The 19,873-nt window shown below is 41.4% G+C and overlaps 1 protein-coding gene across 3 annotated transcripts; it reads right to left on the bottom strand.

The window, feature by feature from the left end:
- Positions 1-1,330: 1,330 nt before the first annotated feature.
- On the bottom strand, positions 1,331-19,479 carry dcp2 (decapping mRNA 2). Of its 3 annotated transcripts, XM_071351372.1 has the most exons (12): positions 19,150-19,479; positions 18,137-18,288; positions 17,716-17,843; positions 17,487-17,585; positions 17,193-17,345; positions 16,971-17,083; positions 10,717-10,821; positions 10,495-10,621; positions 8,901-8,984; positions 5,200-5,251; positions 1,924-4,217; positions 1,331-1,870 (listed from the first exon to the last, which is right to left on the bottom strand). In XM_071351372.1, exons 1-11 carry the CDS (start codon positions 19,200-19,202, stop codon positions 4,075-4,077), a joined length of 1,209 nt encoding a protein of 402 aa, XP_071207473.1. In that variant the 5' UTR covers positions 19,203-19,479; the 3' UTR covers positions 1,331-1,870; positions 1,924-4,074. The 3 variants fall into 3 exon arrangements, with proteins under 3 accessions (XP_071207473.1, XP_071207476.1, XP_071207475.1); XM_071351375.1 differs by lacking the exons at positions 18,137-18,288; positions 19,150-19,479 and having other exon boundaries at positions 17,716-18,044; XM_071351374.1 differs by lacking the exons at positions 1,331-1,870; positions 8,901-8,984 and having other exon boundaries at positions 2,784-4,217; positions 19,150-19,443.
- Positions 19,480-19,873: the final 394 nt, after the last annotated feature.

Below are 19,873 nucleotides of genomic sequence, written 5' to 3' on the forward strand. Positions count from 1 at the left end.
TCGTTTCGCTCCATTGACAGATAAATCAGATGTTGCTAATAAGGGGGGGAACGAGGCCATTCTGACTGAAGAGAACAGTGTCTTTACAGAAACATAACAATAAACAGTCGGAGGGGATTACTTCCTGGAGACAACAGATGAGACAAGCAACTTGTAAATTAAATGAACTTTTTTTTTTACCCACCAAAAGCATGATGGACTGCTTTTCTTATCTATCGTACTGCATTTACTTCACAATTTCAGTAAAAACTAATGGCAGGTCTACTTTATACAAAAACAGTCTTAACAGTGTTTGAAGGTTACCTACCTAAATACTTAATAAGCCACGCATAAAACAATCATAAGCAGTACATGCTTATGTCAACAATCACAAGTAAAGGACATTACTGTGAAATAATGAATAGATAACATTGTGGATGTTGACATTGCCATTGATGGAATGAATGTGTCAGGAAGTCCTTGCTAAGTACCCTTTCAAATTAAGTGTTACCCATAAAGTATAGCAAATGGTTGAGATAAATTATTTTCAAAATTTCCTAAATGAAATAACAGAAGCAACTTGAGCTGCAACTGACCATGTTACAAATAATTCAACTTTCTTAAAAAAAAGAAAAACGGGGGAACCCCCCCCCCGACAGTACAGTATTTAAAATGAAAGCTTACGATCTCAAAAGAATAATGATAGGCATTGAAAACGAGTTACACATGAAGATAAGAGGAGGAAGTCCTGCTTATATCTACCAACCTCAGTTCAACGGCGTTCAGATGTAACCACACCACTAATGCAATTCTCCAAATCAACAGAGGAAGTTCAGAACGTTGCAGATAGAAATGTAACGAATAGAGCTGACATGGTTCCTTATTCTATATGACAGACCATCATATATACACAATACATTTCAATGTTGTACCCTTATGAACAGGTATTTTTTACAGACACATGAGAATGAACCATACGCGGTGAATACAACACTGTTAAAAGGAAAGTCCTGCTTCGTCATAGTCCCGCGGGTTCATCAGCATACCGTACCTAATATCAAAACTCATATTTTTTCTCAGCAGTTCTTCTCAGCAGGCACCTGGGTTAACTATTGTTCAAACGCTAAGGGCCACAAAATATCTTGACTTACTGCAAGACAAAAGATGCCTCCAGCAGACAGGCGAGAGCAGGAGGTTATGGACTCACAGTGGCTAATTCTAGGACTAAAAAAGTAGCCTACTATTTGAGCTACTTGTAAGAGAGCAGTGAGACTCGAATGACTTTAAAAGCAGTTATTCCAATAAGGGAGAGTGATGAAGCAATGTGAAGAGGTTACAGGACACTTCTGACCAGTATTTTAATTCTTTATTATCAGAGTTTGCTGCTGGAAACACCGAAATACCTCCACTCCAGAAATACACACCAACAAACATGGGATCATTACCCTGTCTTAGCGCAGAGTGCCGACCACAGACGGGGAAATGACTGCCGTTAGGAAGTGTCATCAGAACAAGATCAAAGAGTGTTTCTCCCAAGAGGGGACGTATGTCTTTTAACATCTCTAACAGGTTCCTGTTGAGACTGTCTCTTACTCAGATTGAATCATGGGACTGATTCCGTGAGGTGCAACGTAGACATGTAATGATGAAGAGTCTCGATTCTACATGATGCGTTTATCTTCTACACAATCTATTTCTATGTAAACATTCTGTAACGTTGCGCCCTCCTGAATGAGAAGCCTATGTTCATGTATTGTTGAATAACCACCTCTGAACATGAAGTTTGTAATGCTCTACACACTTAATGCAAGCAGGTATGACGCCTCATTACCTGTTATAAGCAGGTATGACGCTTCATTACCTGTTATAAGCAGGTATGACGCTTCATTACCTGTTATAAGCAGGCTTCATTACCGGTTATAAGCAGGTATGATGCTTCATTACCAGTTATAAGCAGGTATGAGCCCTTACAATGCTTCAGACTGAAAATAGAAGTCCTATTAAAAGGATCATGAAGAGATGACACTTACTAAAACAGTGGGGTTCATATATGCTTATGACAAGTATTACATGCATTATAACCACAATGCATTACTTAGCATGAATTAAAATATTACCATTAAGTTCTCTAAAAACCTACCTTTGACTACATGTAGGGTCAATTTCCTTCTAACCCCCCTTAAAAGAGTTAGATGCACTATTGTAAAGTAAGTCGCTCTGGATAAGAGCGTCTGCTAAATGACTTAAATGTAAATGTCAATTTATTGTTCAATCATACATTCCATTCCAGTCACATTTGAGGTTCTATGACTTGTTGCCATGAAACACATAACGTATAGTAGCCTAGCAGGCACGGTATTATGATTCAGAGGTCTGAAATACTTCCAACAAGCATACTGATGATGCAAGGGTAAATTGATTTCATTCATAGTCGTATGGCAGTTAGCAGTATGCTTTGTACCACACATATTGGGCTAAATTTACTAAGCCTTTTGCACCTGTGCTTTCAGTTCTGAATCAATTTTTAGAAGGGAGAACAAAGATAAGCTAGAAAACAGGACATTTTTATTTCTGTTTTGGGATTACATCCCCCTGTTACTGTTCCCTAGTGTAAAATGTGATTTGTCTTGTTCCAGGTGTAGAATAGGTAAAGCTACTTTGTTAACCAGGCGCATTGTGAGAGTGATGTGTTTTGCACAGAGGAATCTTAACACAAGCTGTTTTAGTCTTACATCTCTGCCATCAGCCTCTGAAGTCAGGCCAGCTGCACCAAGCCCTGCTACAGACCCCAGACAAGACAGACATAGGACACGTACCAGGTTGTCTTTATTGCAGTCGTGCTGCGCAAAATCACATTTAACATTGTGGAAACCACATTCGTATCATATAGCAAACTTCTGAGATGCACGACTGCAAAAAAAGCTTGACCTGGAACGCGGCCATTGGCATCACAGTTGGTAGGACGAGGCTACTTAGAGCGGACACTGCTTGAGCCATTCAACATGACTGCCTGTACAAGACAATCTACACCAGCCCTATGACTTTGGGGATAAAGCGTAGAAGCACAATGTACAGTACTCTGTGCTTAGCCTCAGATCAGTTCACACCAGCTATACACAAGAAAAAGTGGTTCCCAACCTTTTTCGGTTACTGTACCACTGCAACTGAATTTTGCTCTACCCGGAGTACCCCTGCAGTACCCCCTCATGTGCATTTTACCAGCAGTCCCATGGTCTCATGAGTCTTCTTAAGTACCCCCTGTGGATAGACCACGTACACCAAGTGGTCCTAGGACCCCTGGTTGGGAACCACTGCCATAAAACATAAATCGGGAGCTCAGTTGGTAAGGCGGTGAAACTGACCAAAGTTGGACTATGTCATCCATTAAAATTAGACAAAAAAAAACAAAACACTGAACTGGGCAAGTTATGGCGCCGACTTCACTCACTGGCCAGATTTACTAAACATATGCTTTGTTCGTGTCAACAGGGGATGAAACCCCAAAGTTAAAACTCTATCTTCATCTACCTTTATTTTTTATTTAACCTTTAAATCTACCTTTACCGTCTTTCTTCTCAGAACCTGTATTTTCAACCCCCCCCCAACTCTACTTTCTGTGATTAATTCCCTCTATAAAAATACAGGTACAACATTTGCACCTGATGCAAATGCTTAGTAAATCTGGATCATATGGGCTGAATCCTAACTAGAGATCTGTGCAGAAGAGTACAAACTGTTCATCCCTATTTTTTTGCCATTGACATCACTGCATGATTTCCTGGAAGCGAAACTAAGTTACTAAGAATCCCAAAGTAAGGATTCGGCTTGAATGAACAAACAGCGACACCTAGTTCACCTTTCTGTGCTTGACAAAAAATGTAACCTACGACAGAAGGCTTTTATATATATGTGGTCAGTACTCTTCATCTCAACCCTAAGGTTGGAGGGGCTGCCGTTCCATTGAACTGAAGTATCTGCTAGTCTGCCATTCCAGGGTCGTGTTCATTAGGGCATACAACGAAAAGCAAAAAAAAATGCATTTACTTCCTTTTGGTCCCTACTGAACACGACCAAGGTGTCCGTTGGTTGGCTATTTCAGGAGTCAAAGCATTTCATGATGGCTTCCCTGTCGAACTTAAAGTTGAGGAAGGACCTGGAGGAGAGGTGTTCACAGTTGCCGTTGCAGACCACCTGCTGCCCATTGGTGGAGCTGCACGTGTCAGATGGCAGTGCTGCATCTGGGAAGAGAAAGGGAGCAGTTTCACTCAAGGCCAGTGGACACAGAGGGAGAGTTCACCTCAACAGTCCCCCCCCCCCAGACATTTTGAAAACGTTGGCTCTCTGAAAATGTCTGACTGATGTTGAAATGAACAATACCTTTAAATTCTCACTCTGAACTAATAAAAGGTGGCCAAACCTCTTGGAGCGCTACCCTCACAACATCATTTTGTTACATTATTCTAGTCATGTGCTCCTCAGGATCTTGATTAGCTGAATCAGGTGTGTTAACTGTACCCGAGCTAGTTAGAAGACCTCCAGGAGTCACGGCCACCCCCGAGCTAGTTAGAAGACCTCCAGGAGTCACGGCCACCCCCGAGCTAGTTAGAAGACCTCCAGGAGTCACGGCCACCCCCGAGCTAGTTAGAAGACCTCCAGGAGTCACGGCCACCCCCGAGCTAGTTAGAAGACCTCCAGGAGTCACGGCCACCCCCGAGCTAGTTAGAAGACCTCCAGGAGTCACGGCCACCCCCGAGCTAGTTAGAAGACCTCCAGGAGTCACGGCCACCCCCGAGCTAGTTAGAAGACCTCCAGGAGTCACGGCCACCCCCGAGCTAGTTAGAAGACCTCCAGGAGTCACGGCCACCCCCGAGCTAGTTAGAAGACCTCCAGGAGTCACGGCCACCCCCGAGCTAGTTAGAAGACCTCCAGGAGTCACGGCCACCCCCGAGCTAGTTAGAAGACCTCCAGGAGTCACGGCCACCCCCGAGCTAGTTAGAAGACCTCCAGGAGTCACGGCCACCCCCGAGCTAGTTAGAAGACCTCCAGGAGTCACGGCCACCCCCGAGCTAGTTAGAAGTCTCTATAGTGAAAAAAAAGAGGGACCCAAAACAATGTGTGTCTGAATTTTCTTTTACATATAGTTGCTTCAAACAGCACATAAAAGCTGTTACATATCTACTGAAAACTTGTCTCATTCCTAATCTTCACTTTGTGCAATACCTGTGTCGAAGTTGTCCTGCAGTCTCCTGGGCTGAAGTCTCTTCTCCTCTTTCTGGAAGAACAGTTTTAACATTTTAAATGCAAAAAAATATGCCCATGATAAATCAGACTATGATTAAACATCAAGCCAAAAACAACAATACGCACAATCACCATTGAACACATGAATATAATTGCAATTTAAAATGCGAGACCGATTTGCATTAAATTAGTAGATAATAACTAGAAAGCTTTTAGAAAATGTGTGTAGTTGCTTCAGCCATTCACTTGTTTTAGATCTAGTTTAATCTTGGACACCCAGAACTAAAATCTTCCGTAATTGTGTCAGATGCTCGATAGAGTTCTGGGGGGGGGACAGGTTCGCTACTAACAGGTTCACTACTTCGCTGCTAACGAGACTAGCGAAGTCTCCACCCCTCTCAACGGAAACTGTCGGCCAGTTTCGGACAAGTCCGTTCTGAAATTGGAAAGATGCGAGCACCTGTGAAATCGTGATTTGTCCAAATGATCAGCGACGGAAAAATCAGCCTAGCGGAACAAAGTTCCTCGTTAGTTGTCGCATACCAGTCTGTCGACAGATGCTACTACCATTTATGTTACCTGCATCTGTCCACAAGAAATTAGATCTAGCTAGATGTGTTGTTAGTATTGGTCTAGATTACTTCTAGCCTGGTCCCAGATCTGTTGTCTCCTTCTCTAGCCTGGTCCCAGATCTGTTGTCTCCTTCTCTAGCCTGGTCCCAGATCGGTTAGTGCTCTTGCCAACTCCATTGCTGTGATTGTCAAGCTATAGATGCTTGGCTTGACAAAGAGTTGCCATGAAAAGACTGGCACTCAGACTTAATCCACGTTCTTATAGTCTCGGTAGAGGTCAAGTAAGTTGGTCTAGATCCTGGTCTATAGTTTAGACTAGTTAGAGGTCTAGTTTGTATAATTGGTTTTATTTAGGGAGCGGTTTAGTTGGTATGGACCTACATCTATGATGATGTGTAGAGGGTGTAGGTCAGTTATAGTTCGATGGGTGTAGGTCAGTTATAGTTCGATGTGTAGAGGGTCTAGGTCAGTTATAGTTACAGCTGAAGTCAGACGTTTACATACACTTAGGATGGAGTCATTAAAACTTGTTTTTCAAACACTCTACAAATGTCTTGTTAACAAACTATAGTTTTGGGAAGTCGGTTAGGACATCTACTTTGTGCATGACACAAGTAGTTATTCCAACAATTGTTTACAGACAGATTATTTCACTGTATCACAATTCCAGTGGGTCAGAAGTTTACATACACTAAGTTTACTGTGCCTTTAAACAGCCTGGAAAATTCCAGAAAATTATGTCATGGCTTTAGAAGCTTCTGATAGGCTAATTGACATCATTTGAGTCAATTGGAGGTGTACCTGTGGATGCATTTCAAGGCCTACCTTCAAACTCAGTGCCTCTTTGCTTGACATCATGAGAAAATTAAAAGAAATCAGCAAAGACCAGTGAAAAAGAAATTGTAGACCTCCACAAGTCTGGTTCATCCTTGGGAGCAATTTCCAAACGCCTGAAGTTACCACTTTCATCTGTACAAACAATAGTACGCAAGTATAAACACCATGGGACCAAGAAGCCATCATACCGCTCAGGAAGGAGACGCGTTCTGTCTCCTAGAAATGAACGTACTTTGGTGAGAAAAGTGCAAATCAATCCCAGAACAGCAGCAAAGGACCTTGTGAAGATGCTGGTGGAAACAGGTACAAAAGTATCAATATACACAGTAAAATGAGTCCTATAATGACATAACCTGAAAGGCCACTCAGCAAGGAAGAAGCCACTGCTCCAAAACCACCATAAAAAAGCAAGACTACAGTTTGCAAATGCACATGGGGACAAAGATCGTACTTTTTGGAGAAATGTCCTTTGGTCTGATGAAACAAAAATAGAACCGTTTGGCCATAATGACCATCGTTATGTTTGGAGGAAAAAGGGGGATGCTTGCAAGCCGAAGAACACCATCCCAACTGGGAAGCACGGGGGTGGTAGCATCATGTTGTGGGGGTGCTTCATGAGGCAGGAAAATGATGTGGATATATTGAAGCAACATATCAAGACATCAGTCAGGAAGTTAAAGCTTGGTCGCAAATGGGTCTTCCAAATGGACAATGACCCCAAGCATACTTCCAAAGTTGTGGCAAAATGGCTTAAGGACAACAAAGTCAAGGTATTGGAGTGGCCATCACAAAGACCTGCCCTCAATCCTATAGAACATTTGTGGGCAGAACTGAAAAAGCGAGTGCGAGCAAGTAGGTCTACAAACCTGACTCAGTTACACCAGCTCTGTCAGGAGGAATGGGCCAAAATTCACCCAACTTATTGTGTGAAGCTTGTGGAAGGCTACCCAAAACGTTTGACCCAAGTTTAACAATTTAAAAGGCAATGCTACCAAATACACAATTAGTATGTAAACTTCTGACTTCAACTGTAGACGTGTAGAGGGTCTAGGTCAGTTATAGTTAGACGTGTAGAGGGTCTAGGTCAGTTATAGTTAGACGTGTAGAGGGTCTAGGTCAGTTATAGATACCTGTCTAGTTGATCTAGATGTATAGTGAAGTTTGATACCTCATAAGGATAGATAAACATCTCCTGGAGTACAACCAAACCAGTCCACTGATTTAACTAGCGAGGGTCTTGATTATAATGGGACCATTTAGAATCAGCTGTGCTAGTTTGGGAATACGTCGATAAGTGGACTGGCTAGGAGTACAGGTTTGGGAAACACTGGTCTAAAAAAAACAAGACGAAAGGGAGACAGCGACCGAAGCTGTGTTCCGATTTCCTACACTTCTCCTATAGGGTGTGCAGAAGGTTTTTCATTTTGCAAGTTTGACACAACAAAGGAAGTAGTGATGGTAGTAGTTATGGTGAGCCATTTTAGGGGTGGCTTGTAGGTATGGCGTTATTATAGTGGGTTAAGACAGTAGGGTAGTGTGAGTACTATAGCATCATAACCAATATAAATGTGTTTTAAGCTCTGAAAATGCTTTAGTTTTAACATTCTGATAGTTCTGCACCAGCGATTTAGAATGTGGAAGTCTGTAGTCCACTATTGACATGGGGGGGACAGGAAGCTGTAAGGTTTTACATCTACAGTCTCACCCAGAGCAAGTTCCAGTTACTACAGTTAGAGCAATCATCTTAAAAGGTAGCTATAAAAAGCTGTATTGACGCAATCAATGGCCTAGTGGTTAGAGCGTTGGACTAGTAACCGAAAGGTTGCAAGATCGAATCCCCGAGTCGACAATGTAAAAATCTAAGTTGAGACGGCTCGCACTTGTCAACATCAGTTTGATGTTTGTAGAGCAAACGGTTGAAGACCAGTATCGAATCTAAAATGGATGGCCTATGGGGCTTCGGTAATAAAATAAAAAAAATGGTAATAGAATACACAAAATCCAGAAGTTTTTCGGCAACCAATACAAGCAGAGTCAGTGAGAAAGTAGCATACAAAAAAAATCTACAAAATAAAGACTAGTGCTAGCCTGGATGTTTTAAAGTAGTTTTGATGTTGGTAGCCATTACGGTTTTGGGGCTACAGGTGGCGGAGAAAAGCCAATAACGAGAAAAAGTAAGCCAGATTTTAGTAGTGGTTTTCACTTTCAGCGAGCACACCTAACAAACTATGGTGAGGCGTTACACACAGCTTCAGCCAAGCTAAGTTTCACCTGCTGGTTGCCGACTCCATTGGCCCTTTTCTTCAGGTTGGGAGAATCCTGGTGCTTCTTCCCATTGCCTTTCACATTGAGGTTCTGCAGACAGGAGCAAGTACCATAGAACCAGGACTCATACTTGGGACATTCAACAACAACAAAACATATATTGAGTAGCCACTGATGCACCTCTACTACTATAGTGTCCTCTGAACAACATAGACAATTGGGAGAAAAAAAGTGATTTTGGTTTAGGTGTTTTGATTAATGCGTACTGTCAGAAAAGCAGGAATTCTTGATTTAAAAAAATTATAATTTCAGGCTAGACACAGAAATAGTTTTGCATTCTACAAGGCCTGATTCTGAACAAGGCCAAACTGGGAAGACTAAGGCGACATCACCCTCTGCTGGTAACAGAAAAACAACCCAAAACAGACCTTTTGCCCTTGAGTGAATTGATGCTGGATTACAATTGCTGCATTGTTTTGATCACACTAAGAGATGTGTGCTACAGTATCCTAGTGCAGAGTAAACACGCACTCAGTGTTGCCTCGCCCATTAATTAAACAATCTGGCTTTGCCTGAGGAAGACTGACAGTGAGCATGCAATGTGTTTCAACCTGAGTGTTTGTCATGCTTTTGTTAGTTGATCCGTTGTAGTATTTTTGAAGATGTACCATAGACATTTCATACATCTATTCCCCCCCATCTTGCATTTGGTCTAAACTAAACGTGTCAGCAGCAGCAGGCCTCAGCACTCTGAAGTTAAATCTGTGGATAACTGCCCAAAGCATCCAATTTATAGAGTCTGCTGGAGCAAGTGTGGGGTACCTGAGCCGTAACTTTTTCTGATACTGCCCGATTCAGCGTTAGAGATTAGAGCACGATAATGACTTTCCCATAAGTCATTTATTCATGTCAATGGGAGACTCGAGTTAAGCACACGTGAGCATTTCAATATATACAGATCTCTGGATGGATACACTTTCATGCCCGCTACATTAGGTTAGTTACACACAGAGCGCATGAGAGAGGAATGTGCACAACACAATGACAAGAGGGACAGTGTGCCTTATCTACTTTGAAGAAGTAGTAAAATTATTGTCAGACAGCTCTGCAGCATACTTAGGCAGGCTAAATAAAAAGGATGACTAAAGACAGTACAGGAAGCACAGAGATGATGTGGTCTGGGTGGCTGCTACTTCCTGAGCAGAGATAACTAAGGAATGAAAACTAGTCAAATAAAAACTAAATAATGTAACCAACTGAAATATTTTACGTCTTAGTCATTTTCTATTGATGTCTACCCAATGTGGACCTGACAGAGACAACATCTTTTCTATGTTTTGGCAATTGAATGTTCACCTTTTTTTGCTGCTTAGGAATTTCCATTAGAAAGCTCTAAAATCATTTAAAAAATGTCATTATTTCATAATGCGTTTAATGTTTTTCTTAATTTTTTAAATTATCGAAACAGAAATCGAAAACCGTGACTATTTCTTAATAATCTAACCAAAACAACCTCAAAAAGCACTAAAACTCGCTCAGCACTACCCCAACAGACATTCCCGACCATAGATGACCCTTCAAACAGCAGAGACCAACCAACCTTGGCTTTCAAGAGTTCAGAGACCTCGTATTGGCTCAGCTGTCCCAGAGGCTTAGGTTGCTTCTGCTTCCCCCACCCCTCTCCTGGAGACGCCTCAGGCAACATCTGGGCCCGTCGATGCTTGGAGCTATAGAAGAAGAAATTATTCAATTCATATTCAAAAAAGCTTTGTCCACCAAATGTATATAAAAATTGTCTTTAGCATGGGCATAAGTGTCTTACCGTGCTTTGTCCAGAGGTTTGCATGGAGTGCTGCCGTTGGATGCAAAATCCTCATCACTGTCTGTAGACTCTCCTTTACGCTTGGCAATCCATTCTCGGAGTGGTCTGTGGAGGGCAAAGTAGAGCTGCTAGAATCAATGACTGAATTATTAAAATGGTATTAAAAACAGACATTAGCTTTATACACATAGGATAGAAGATTACACAATAAAATACTGTACAAGTTGGCTACAACTATAGGTGACGCCTCCATAAGGCTAGGGGATGCTAAGGGGCTCCCGAGTGGCGCAGTGCTCTAAGACACTGCATTTCAGTGCAAGAGGCGTCACTGCAGTACCTGGTTCGAATCCAGGCTGCATCACATCTGGCTGTGATTGGGAGACCCATAGGGAGGCACACAATTGGCCCAGCGTTGTCCGGGTTTGGCTGTCATTGTAAATAAGAATTTGTTCTTAACGGACTTTCCTAGTTAAATAAAAAAAGCTTACCCTAAAGTATATTCATTCAAAACGCCTACTCCAGTCTTTACAGAAATAAATACAACCATTCAAATAATAGGCTACTACACCAGAAAGCATGATTTGGCCAGAGGATCATTAGCTTCTTTACCCAAAAAATAAGCTGTAGATCGTTTTCAAAATCGCATTGCCTGCAGTCGGAAGGGCCTGCAACTTTGTCAGCGCACACAGCAAATACCAAATAGATGATTGTCGAGTAGCAACAGACAGTGAAATGTAGAGGAGGTCCAGCCAGGCATATCGCAATATTTCAAAATACAATCTCTGGAAAAAAATAGTCTGGAAAGACAAGATAATGAAGAGACTAAACCGTCTTTTAGTTATCAAAATTCTCAACTTAATTGAGCGAACAGTATAGCCCATCTTATTGACACCAGCGAAGAGCATTGTCCATGTCCCCGGTGAGTGTGCATATTCACGCTTTATCATGGTTGGGTCAGTGCCACCTAAAAATTAGTTTTTGGACAATAATATTGTCCTCCAGGTTAGATGGACTTCATATTGTATTTGTGTCTCCCCTACCCGTAAGCCTATTTATATGGATCAGAGAGCGTCATTTTTATAAATCTGTTTGTCAGTATCAGCAGAGTAGTTGTCGTCATAGGCTACCCTGTAATTTTTGTCGTAGGCTATTCAAAAGTGTAGTAGGAATGAAATACGTTAATAAAAAAAGGCCACATTTCCCTGTGCAAAAGGAGAAGAAACATATCTGGATACAGCCTAGGCTTACTCTACACAACTACACACTCAGCTATGCATTGAACTCTATATTTTGCCAACAGTAATCAAGTTAGTCATTACATGCTAATAATTTATCCAAATCATCACATTATGAATTGTAGGCTCTCTTACATTAGTCTGCAAATGCCGGTGATGCACGGAATGCTTTATGAAGGTGCATTTTTAAAATGGTGAAAATTTGCTTCCCCAAACTAGATACTCAGGCGTCGCCTATGGCTACACCCTAAACGTACAATAGTTTTACCATTTTGTTATTCATGCTGCACTGAAATGACAGGTTATATTTGACAAACTGAAAAAGCAACACTAGAGTATTCCACTGTTTGCTAGATACTCTTATCACATGCAGTTGGCTGTCAAACAAGTCTTTCAGAAATGCAGAAAATATATATATATTTTTTTAAATGGTGTTTGTATGTGTGTATATACACATACTAGTACCAGTCAAAAGTTGACAGCTACTCATTCCAGGGTGAAGACATCAAAGACATCAAAACTATGAAATAACACATGGAATGTAGTAACCAAAAACAAAGTGCTAAACAAATGAAAATATATTTTACATTCTTCAAAGTAGCCACCCTTTGCCTTAACAATTAACAACTGTGCCTTGTTAATAGTACATTTGTGGAATTTATTTCCTTCTTAATGCGTTTGAGACAATCAGTTGTGTTGTGACATGGTAGGGGTGGGTATGAAGATGGCCCTATTTGGTAAAAGACCAAGTCCATATTATGGCAAGAACAGCTTAAATAAGCAAAGAGAAATGACAGTCCATCATTACTTTAAAGACACGAAGGTCTGTCCAAGCAGAACATTTCAAGAACTTTGAAAGTTTCTTCAAGTGCGGTCGCAGAAACCATCAAGCGCTATGATGAAACTGGTTCTCATGAGGACCGCCACAGGAAAGGAAGACCCAGAGTTACCGCTGCTGCAGAGGATAAGTTCATTAGATTTAACTGCACCTCAGATTGCAGCCCAAATAAATGTTTCACAGAGTTCAAGTAACAGACACATCTCAACATCAACTGTTCAGAGGAGACTGCGTGAATCAGACCTTCATTGTCGAATTGCTGCAAAGAAACCACCACTAAAAGGACACCAATAAGAAGAGACTTGCTTGGACCAAGAAACACAAGCAATGGACATTAGACCGGTGGAAATCTGTCATTTGGTCGGATGAGTCCAAATTTTAGATTTTTGGTTCCAACCACCATGTCCTTGTGAGATGCAGAGATGGTGAACGGATGATCTCTGCATGTGTGGTTCCCACTGTGAAGCATGGAGGTGGTGGTGTGATGGTGCTTTTCTGGTGACACGGTCTGTGATTTATTTAGAATTCAAGGCTCACTTAACCAGCATGACTACCACAACATTCTGCAGCGATATGCCATCCCATCTGGTTTGCACTTAGTGGGACAATCATGTGTTTTTCAACAGGACAATGACCCAACACACCTCCAGGCTGTGTAAGGACTATTTGACCAAGAAGGAGAGTGATGGAGTGCTGCATCAGATGACCTGGCCTCCACAATCACCCGACCTCAACTCAATTGAGATGGTTTGGGATGAGTTGGGCCACAGAGTGGAGGAAAAGCAGTCAACAAGTGCTCAGCATGTGGGAACTCCTTCAAGACTGATGGAAAAGCATTCCAGGTGAAGCTGGTTGAGAGAATGCCAAGAGTGTGCAAAGCTGTCATCAAGGCAACAGGTAGCTACTTTGAAGAATCACCACTTTGGGTTACTATATGATTCCATAGTTTTGATATCTTCACTATTATTCTACAATGTAGAAAATAGTAAAAATCAAGAAAAATCCTTGAGTAGGTGTCCAAACTTTTGACTGGTACTGTATATATGTAACAGTATAACTTTAGACCGTCCCCTCGCCCCGACCCGGGCGCGAACCAGTGACCCTCTGCACACATCAACAACAGTCACCCACGAAGCGTCGTTACCCATCGCTCCACAAAAGCCACGGCCCTTGCAGAGCAAGGGGCAACACTACTTCTAGGTTTCAGAGCAAGTGACGTAACTGATTGAAACGCTATTAGCGCGTACCCGCTAACTAGCTAGCCATTTCACATCCGTTACACTCACCCCCCTTTCAACCTCCTCCTTTTCCACAGCAACCAGTGATCCATATATATATATATATATATAACATATGTGGGGATTGATTACATTGATGGAAGCTACAATATTACAGCTGAACCACCCACCCCCAAAAAATAAGACAAATAATATTTCAGAAATGGGCATCTTTATCAGTGTGAAGCGGGGAAAAAAAATAAGAAACCTGCACACTGCTCTTTAATAAGCTTTACGTATCGGCCTCACGGCCTTCGTCAAAGCTTATGTGAGTTTTTTTTTTTAATTAGCACCCTTATGTAGACCTAGCCCCACCCACAACCGTTCCACGCATCAATGGGGTTGGAGTCGAGGGAAAACTAATAAGTGCTAACAAATACAACAATGTGCATTTAAAAAATATATTCAAATAAAGTGTGTACATAAAAACGTATTAAACGCGTCTGTAAAACCACAATGAGGACATCTACCTACCAAGCAAGTTTTCATAAATCATTGGGTACAGCGCAAGAAAAACATTCGCGTAATCTGAAATGGGGGCATAATTCATATTCACAACATAACATACATATGCATTTCATCAAGACCTTTAGGAAATAAAGTCTGGACGGTGAAAATCCCAAAACATTCTCTTTTGCTCAGAGTATTATTTATAGCACCTCCCCTGTCTGATATCTTAACATTCTCAATGCCACTCTCAATTTTTTTTTTTTTACATTTAAATGTCATGTTTCAGGTGATTAAAATGTACTGCGACTGGATAATCCCTGTCGTTTCTCCTGATTGATCTTTTATGTTCACTAATTCTTTGAGCGAACAAGAGGTTTTACCTACATAACAAAGCCCACAAGGACATTTAATCATGAAGATAATGTCAGTGGTAGAGCACGTAATAATACCATTTATTTGGAACTGTTTTCCTGTATGTGGGTGGCAGAAATATTCACACTTCATCATATCGTTGCACTGTGAGCAACCTCTGCATTTTTAGCTACCAGTCAGAAAAGTGCGTAAAAGAACACGGCTGATTTCCTTTTGTGGCTGGCCGTTGACCAATTTATCACGTAAATTGCGACCTCTCCTATATACACAATAAGTGGTGGATTCTTAAATTCAGCAGGCAAAGCTGGGTCCGATGATAAAACATGTCAGTGTTTCTTGACAGCATCGCCACACTTTTCGCGAGTTCAAAGTATATTGTAGATGTGAACATTACAGAGTGTTCTTTAGATCTAGTGGGTATTGTTTTGAGCAGTTCATCTAATTAAGAGCTTCATCCACACATTGTGGAGAATACACTTCTTAGAAACCTATTGTTCTTCTCCGCTACTTTTTCTATAGTCCTCTGTGGGGTGGCATATTCAGCACAGTGTAAAAAACTGGCTCAGGGTGGAACCTGTCCCCTTGTAAAAGTGTGTTTCTGTCCAGTTCTTTTCTACAGAGAGTTGTAAAACTGGGTTCCATTTCATTTCTCAATCCACATAGGAGGTAATGAACACGTTAAGTGTCACATTCAATAGTGAATTTGAGATTGGGGGGGTCAATGTCATTGAGTAATGCCATGAAGTCTGACAGCTCTTTTCCCCGTTCCTCCCCATATGCAAAAGATTGTCAATATATCAATACCACTTCAGGACTTTTTTCAAAAATTGATTTTCGTTTTCATTGTTAACAAAAAGTTCTTCAAAATGACCCACATAAAGGTTAGCATAGCTCAGAGCGAATGTGAAGCCCATCGATGTTCCATTCGTTTGGAGGTAGTATTCATCATCAAACCTGAAATAGTTTGTACGTCAAAACATATATAGCCAGGGCCTCCCGGGTGGCGCAGTGTGCCACCAGAGACTCTGGGTTCGAGCCCAGGCTCTGTCGCAGCCGGCCGCGACCGGGAGGTCCATGGGGCAACGCATAATTGGCCTAGCATCGTCCGGGTTAGGGAGGGTCTGGCCGGTAGGGATATCCTTGTCTCATCGCGCACTAGCGACTCCTGTGGCGGGCCGGGCGCAGTGCACGCTGACCAGGTCGCTAGGTGTACGGTGTTTCCTCCGACACATTGGTGCGGCTGGCTTCCGGGTTGGATGCACGCTGTGTTAAGAAGCAGTGCGGCTTGGTTGTGTTGTGTTTCGGAGGACTCATGGCTCTCGACCTTCGTCTCTCCCGAGCCCGTACGGGAGTTGTAGCCATGAGACAAGAAAGTAACTACTAACAATTGGATACCACGAAAAAGGGGGTATTTTTTAATTTTTTTTATATAAAATTAAAAACATCCACAGCCAGCTCAAGAATAAAGTTTGTTGGTGGGTATTCGTTAATATCTCGGTCTCTCAAATAGTGAGCTACCCCGAATGGGGAATGCTGTTACATAGACTCTTAATGTTTAAATGTGACCAACAGTCTTCTGTTAAACCTTTATTGGCGAGATCTTGTTTAAGAAGTCTATAGTCTTTCACATATGATGGCAATACTTGCACATGTGATTTAATAAAAGAGTCTACGAAGTTCGACAATGGCTCTAGCGTTGAACCTATTCCCGCAACCACTGGTCTGCCTGGATAATTGCCTTGTGTTTTAGGTTTGTTTAATTTCAGCAAAATGTACAGGCATGGATGTATGACACATTTGCAGCAACGGTATTCATATTCAGGTTTTGAGATAGGGTTATTTAATAGGGCTTGCTCCAGATTAGAGCATATATCCCTTTGGAACACCTGTGTGGGGGATCAACACTCAGGTTTCTATGGAAACGTTCATTATTGAATTGTCTCTGAATCTCTTCTTTGTATTTGTCATAGTCTAAAACGACTCACTCCCCTTGTCTACAGGTTTGATGACCAAAGATGAATCTTTCATTAGTTCATTAAGTGCCTGTTCTTCTGAATGTGTGAAGCGCAATAAGACACTTACCTGACAAAAGGAATGGCCATGAAAAACTTGTTGGGGGCGAGTCCAAGTTTAGACTTGGGAGTCATGTCGTTCCTGTGACATGGTAGTTTCTCAATCGGGAACCACTCGATGTTCTAGGAAAAACACAGCACAATAGCTAGTTCTAGTTGTTCTCTTCATCTGCGTTGTAAATACAAACTGTAAATAGGAACAAAATATGAGAAAGTTAAGGGGTAACCGTACCCTTATCTCCTTCCTTGTTTTGGGGTTGAACTTCGTCTCCTTGGGTACCCCAGGTATTATGTACAATCGGGCCAACTGATCAGTGATTTTCTGCTCGATGTACGTGTCTTTGCAGATGCGATCTTTGATATCGAAACCCGTCTCCTCCATAACCTAAGAGAATACAGACATGGGTATGAGAAAACAATATTGAATGAAATGTCATATATAGTATCTAGCCATTCTGTATTGAGCAAATATTTACTTGCCAAATCAGAATTATAAAGACGAGATAATTTAATAAGAGGCAATTACCTCTCGTACAGCACAAACATGGGGGGCCTCATCTTCATTGACTTTTCCCTTTGGAAAGCCCCACCCTGACTTGGCCAAATAGCCCTGAACCAGCAATGCCTAAAGAGAAGAAATATTACATTTTATAAAAGGACATACAACACACATGAGACAACTTAAGAGATATGAAATGTTTATCGGAAAGTATCACCATACACAGCCAGTGTTATTATGTATGTACTATACGCACATTGTCAAGCGACTCATCTAGAATAATGGCACCATAGGTTGGAACACCCATCTTATATTCCTTCCACTGTTCTAGAACCTTCTGTACATCCTCCCCATTGGGCAGCAGGAATGGACAATGATTAAAAAGTAGCATGTTGTCAAGGAGAATATAAGGAACATTTGCAACAAAAAAAGATTGAGTTTAGTTGTATGTACCGCTCCTCACAAGACATTATTTGAATTGAAGGTGGTGGGGTCTTTGGAAGTTCAACAAGGAACTGTTAGGTGATGACATGTACATAACCTTTCACACAGTGGGCCTACGGTCATTAAAAAAAAAAAAAAAAAAAAAATCAGGAATTAACTAAGCAAAGACAAAAAGAACATGATAACAACCCCCCCCAGCCCCCTCTCACATCATTATTCTCATGTAAGGATATCAGCCTTGGCAAAGTCCCTTATCCCGCACTGAGGTAATCCTGGTGCATTCTGCATGCAGAAGTCCAGGTAGAACCAATGGGCAAGCTCGATCTGGAAGCACACGCGGATAGCATTGTCTCTCTCTTCACTAGGGATGTGGAGGATGAATCGACTGGAAGAGAGGAGAGTCAAATCAGTACAGTAGCAGAACTACATGGACATAGTTAATTAGACAACATACTGTGGTCCATGTCACAATACAGTTTGAGTACCATGACGGTAGCCAAACAATGATGTACCATCATGACTGTAGCGAAGCTTGAGGTTCCGTGTACGCAGCCATGGGCGCATTCATTACCAAAACCGTTTAAGAACCAAACTGAGAAAATCACGAGTTAATATTTGACTATTAGCCATCACTAGCACAGAGGTTGCTGCCTATATACATAGACTTGAAATCACTGGACACTTTAATAAATGGTACACTAGTCACTTTAATAATGTTTACATATTTTGCATTACTCATCTCATATGTATATACTATTTTCGTGTATTAGTCTATGCCGCTCTGACATTGCTCGTCAATATATTTATATATTCTTTAATCCATTCCTTTACTTAGATTTGTGTGTATATGCTGTGAAATTGTTGGATATTACTTGATATTATTGCACTGTCGTAGCTAGAAACACTTGCATTTCGCTACACCCGCAATAACATCTGCTAAACACGTGTATGTGACCAATACAATCTGATTATCAAATTCAGATAGGTCCCTCCCCGTTTCGTTCCGTTTGAGAAACGTTTTGTAACATAATTAATACAATCCTGAGAACACTGATGCAACGCACTTTCGTTAAGTCAACCCCATTGTCACTTGAGACAGACTAACTACCTCGGTATCTAGTTAGCTATCCACAACCAGGTTATGACAAGCCACAAGCACAACAAAGACACTCCTCCGGGTAGTGTTAGTAAGAAAACAAAACATGATATTTGATAACAAGTTAGTCACTTTTGACGCGGTATTTACCTGCAGAGGTCGTCCAATACACCGTTGGGAATCTCCCCTCTTTTTGTCTCCATGTTGAGGATAAAAACATCCCGAACTCGCGAAACAATGAGGCGAAAAATAAACAGCGCAAAGCTACTATTTTCTTAAATCTCGAATCAATGCATTCTATTGATCAATCAAGGCGAACTATGTATGCCAGGTTCTTCAAATGTCCCTAAACTTACACAAATAAATACATGTAAGCTACGTTAGCTCGCTAAAAACAAACTCCAACACCGCGCAATCGAAAAAGAAAGGTAGAAACCCCACACTGTTGATGACGTGAGGGACGTTATTATCCAATCGTATATCAGGGGAGGCTGGCCACGTTGAGTAGGTGGTACCTTATTAGGCTAAATGATGGCCTGTCAAAATATTCTAACCAATCAAGACGCACAATAACTCGAGCCCAATTTATTAAGTTTGGTTGACAAAACAAGGAAACGGTAAGCAAAGATATTCGAGCAAGATTATAAAGTAGACAACTAGACATTATTGAGGAAGAGGCGAGGCCTGTGTAGCTATGTAAATTACATTTTATACGCGGACATCCTGTGGCATTAGAACACTTTTTCATGAGCAGTAATCACAATGAATAACATGCGATATCCTTGGCCACAATTACATTATTATAGAAATAAGATAAACTTGTTATAGTAATAAAATATATAGAATATTGTTATACGTGCCCTTATAAGTTATT

The sequence above is a fragment of the Salvelinus alpinus genome, chromosome 18 (genome assembly GCF_045679555.1).
Source record: "Salvelinus alpinus chromosome 18, SLU_Salpinus.1, whole genome shotgun sequence".
Classification (NCBI taxonomy): domain Eukaryota; kingdom Metazoa; phylum Chordata; class Actinopteri; order Salmoniformes; family Salmonidae; genus Salvelinus; species Salvelinus alpinus.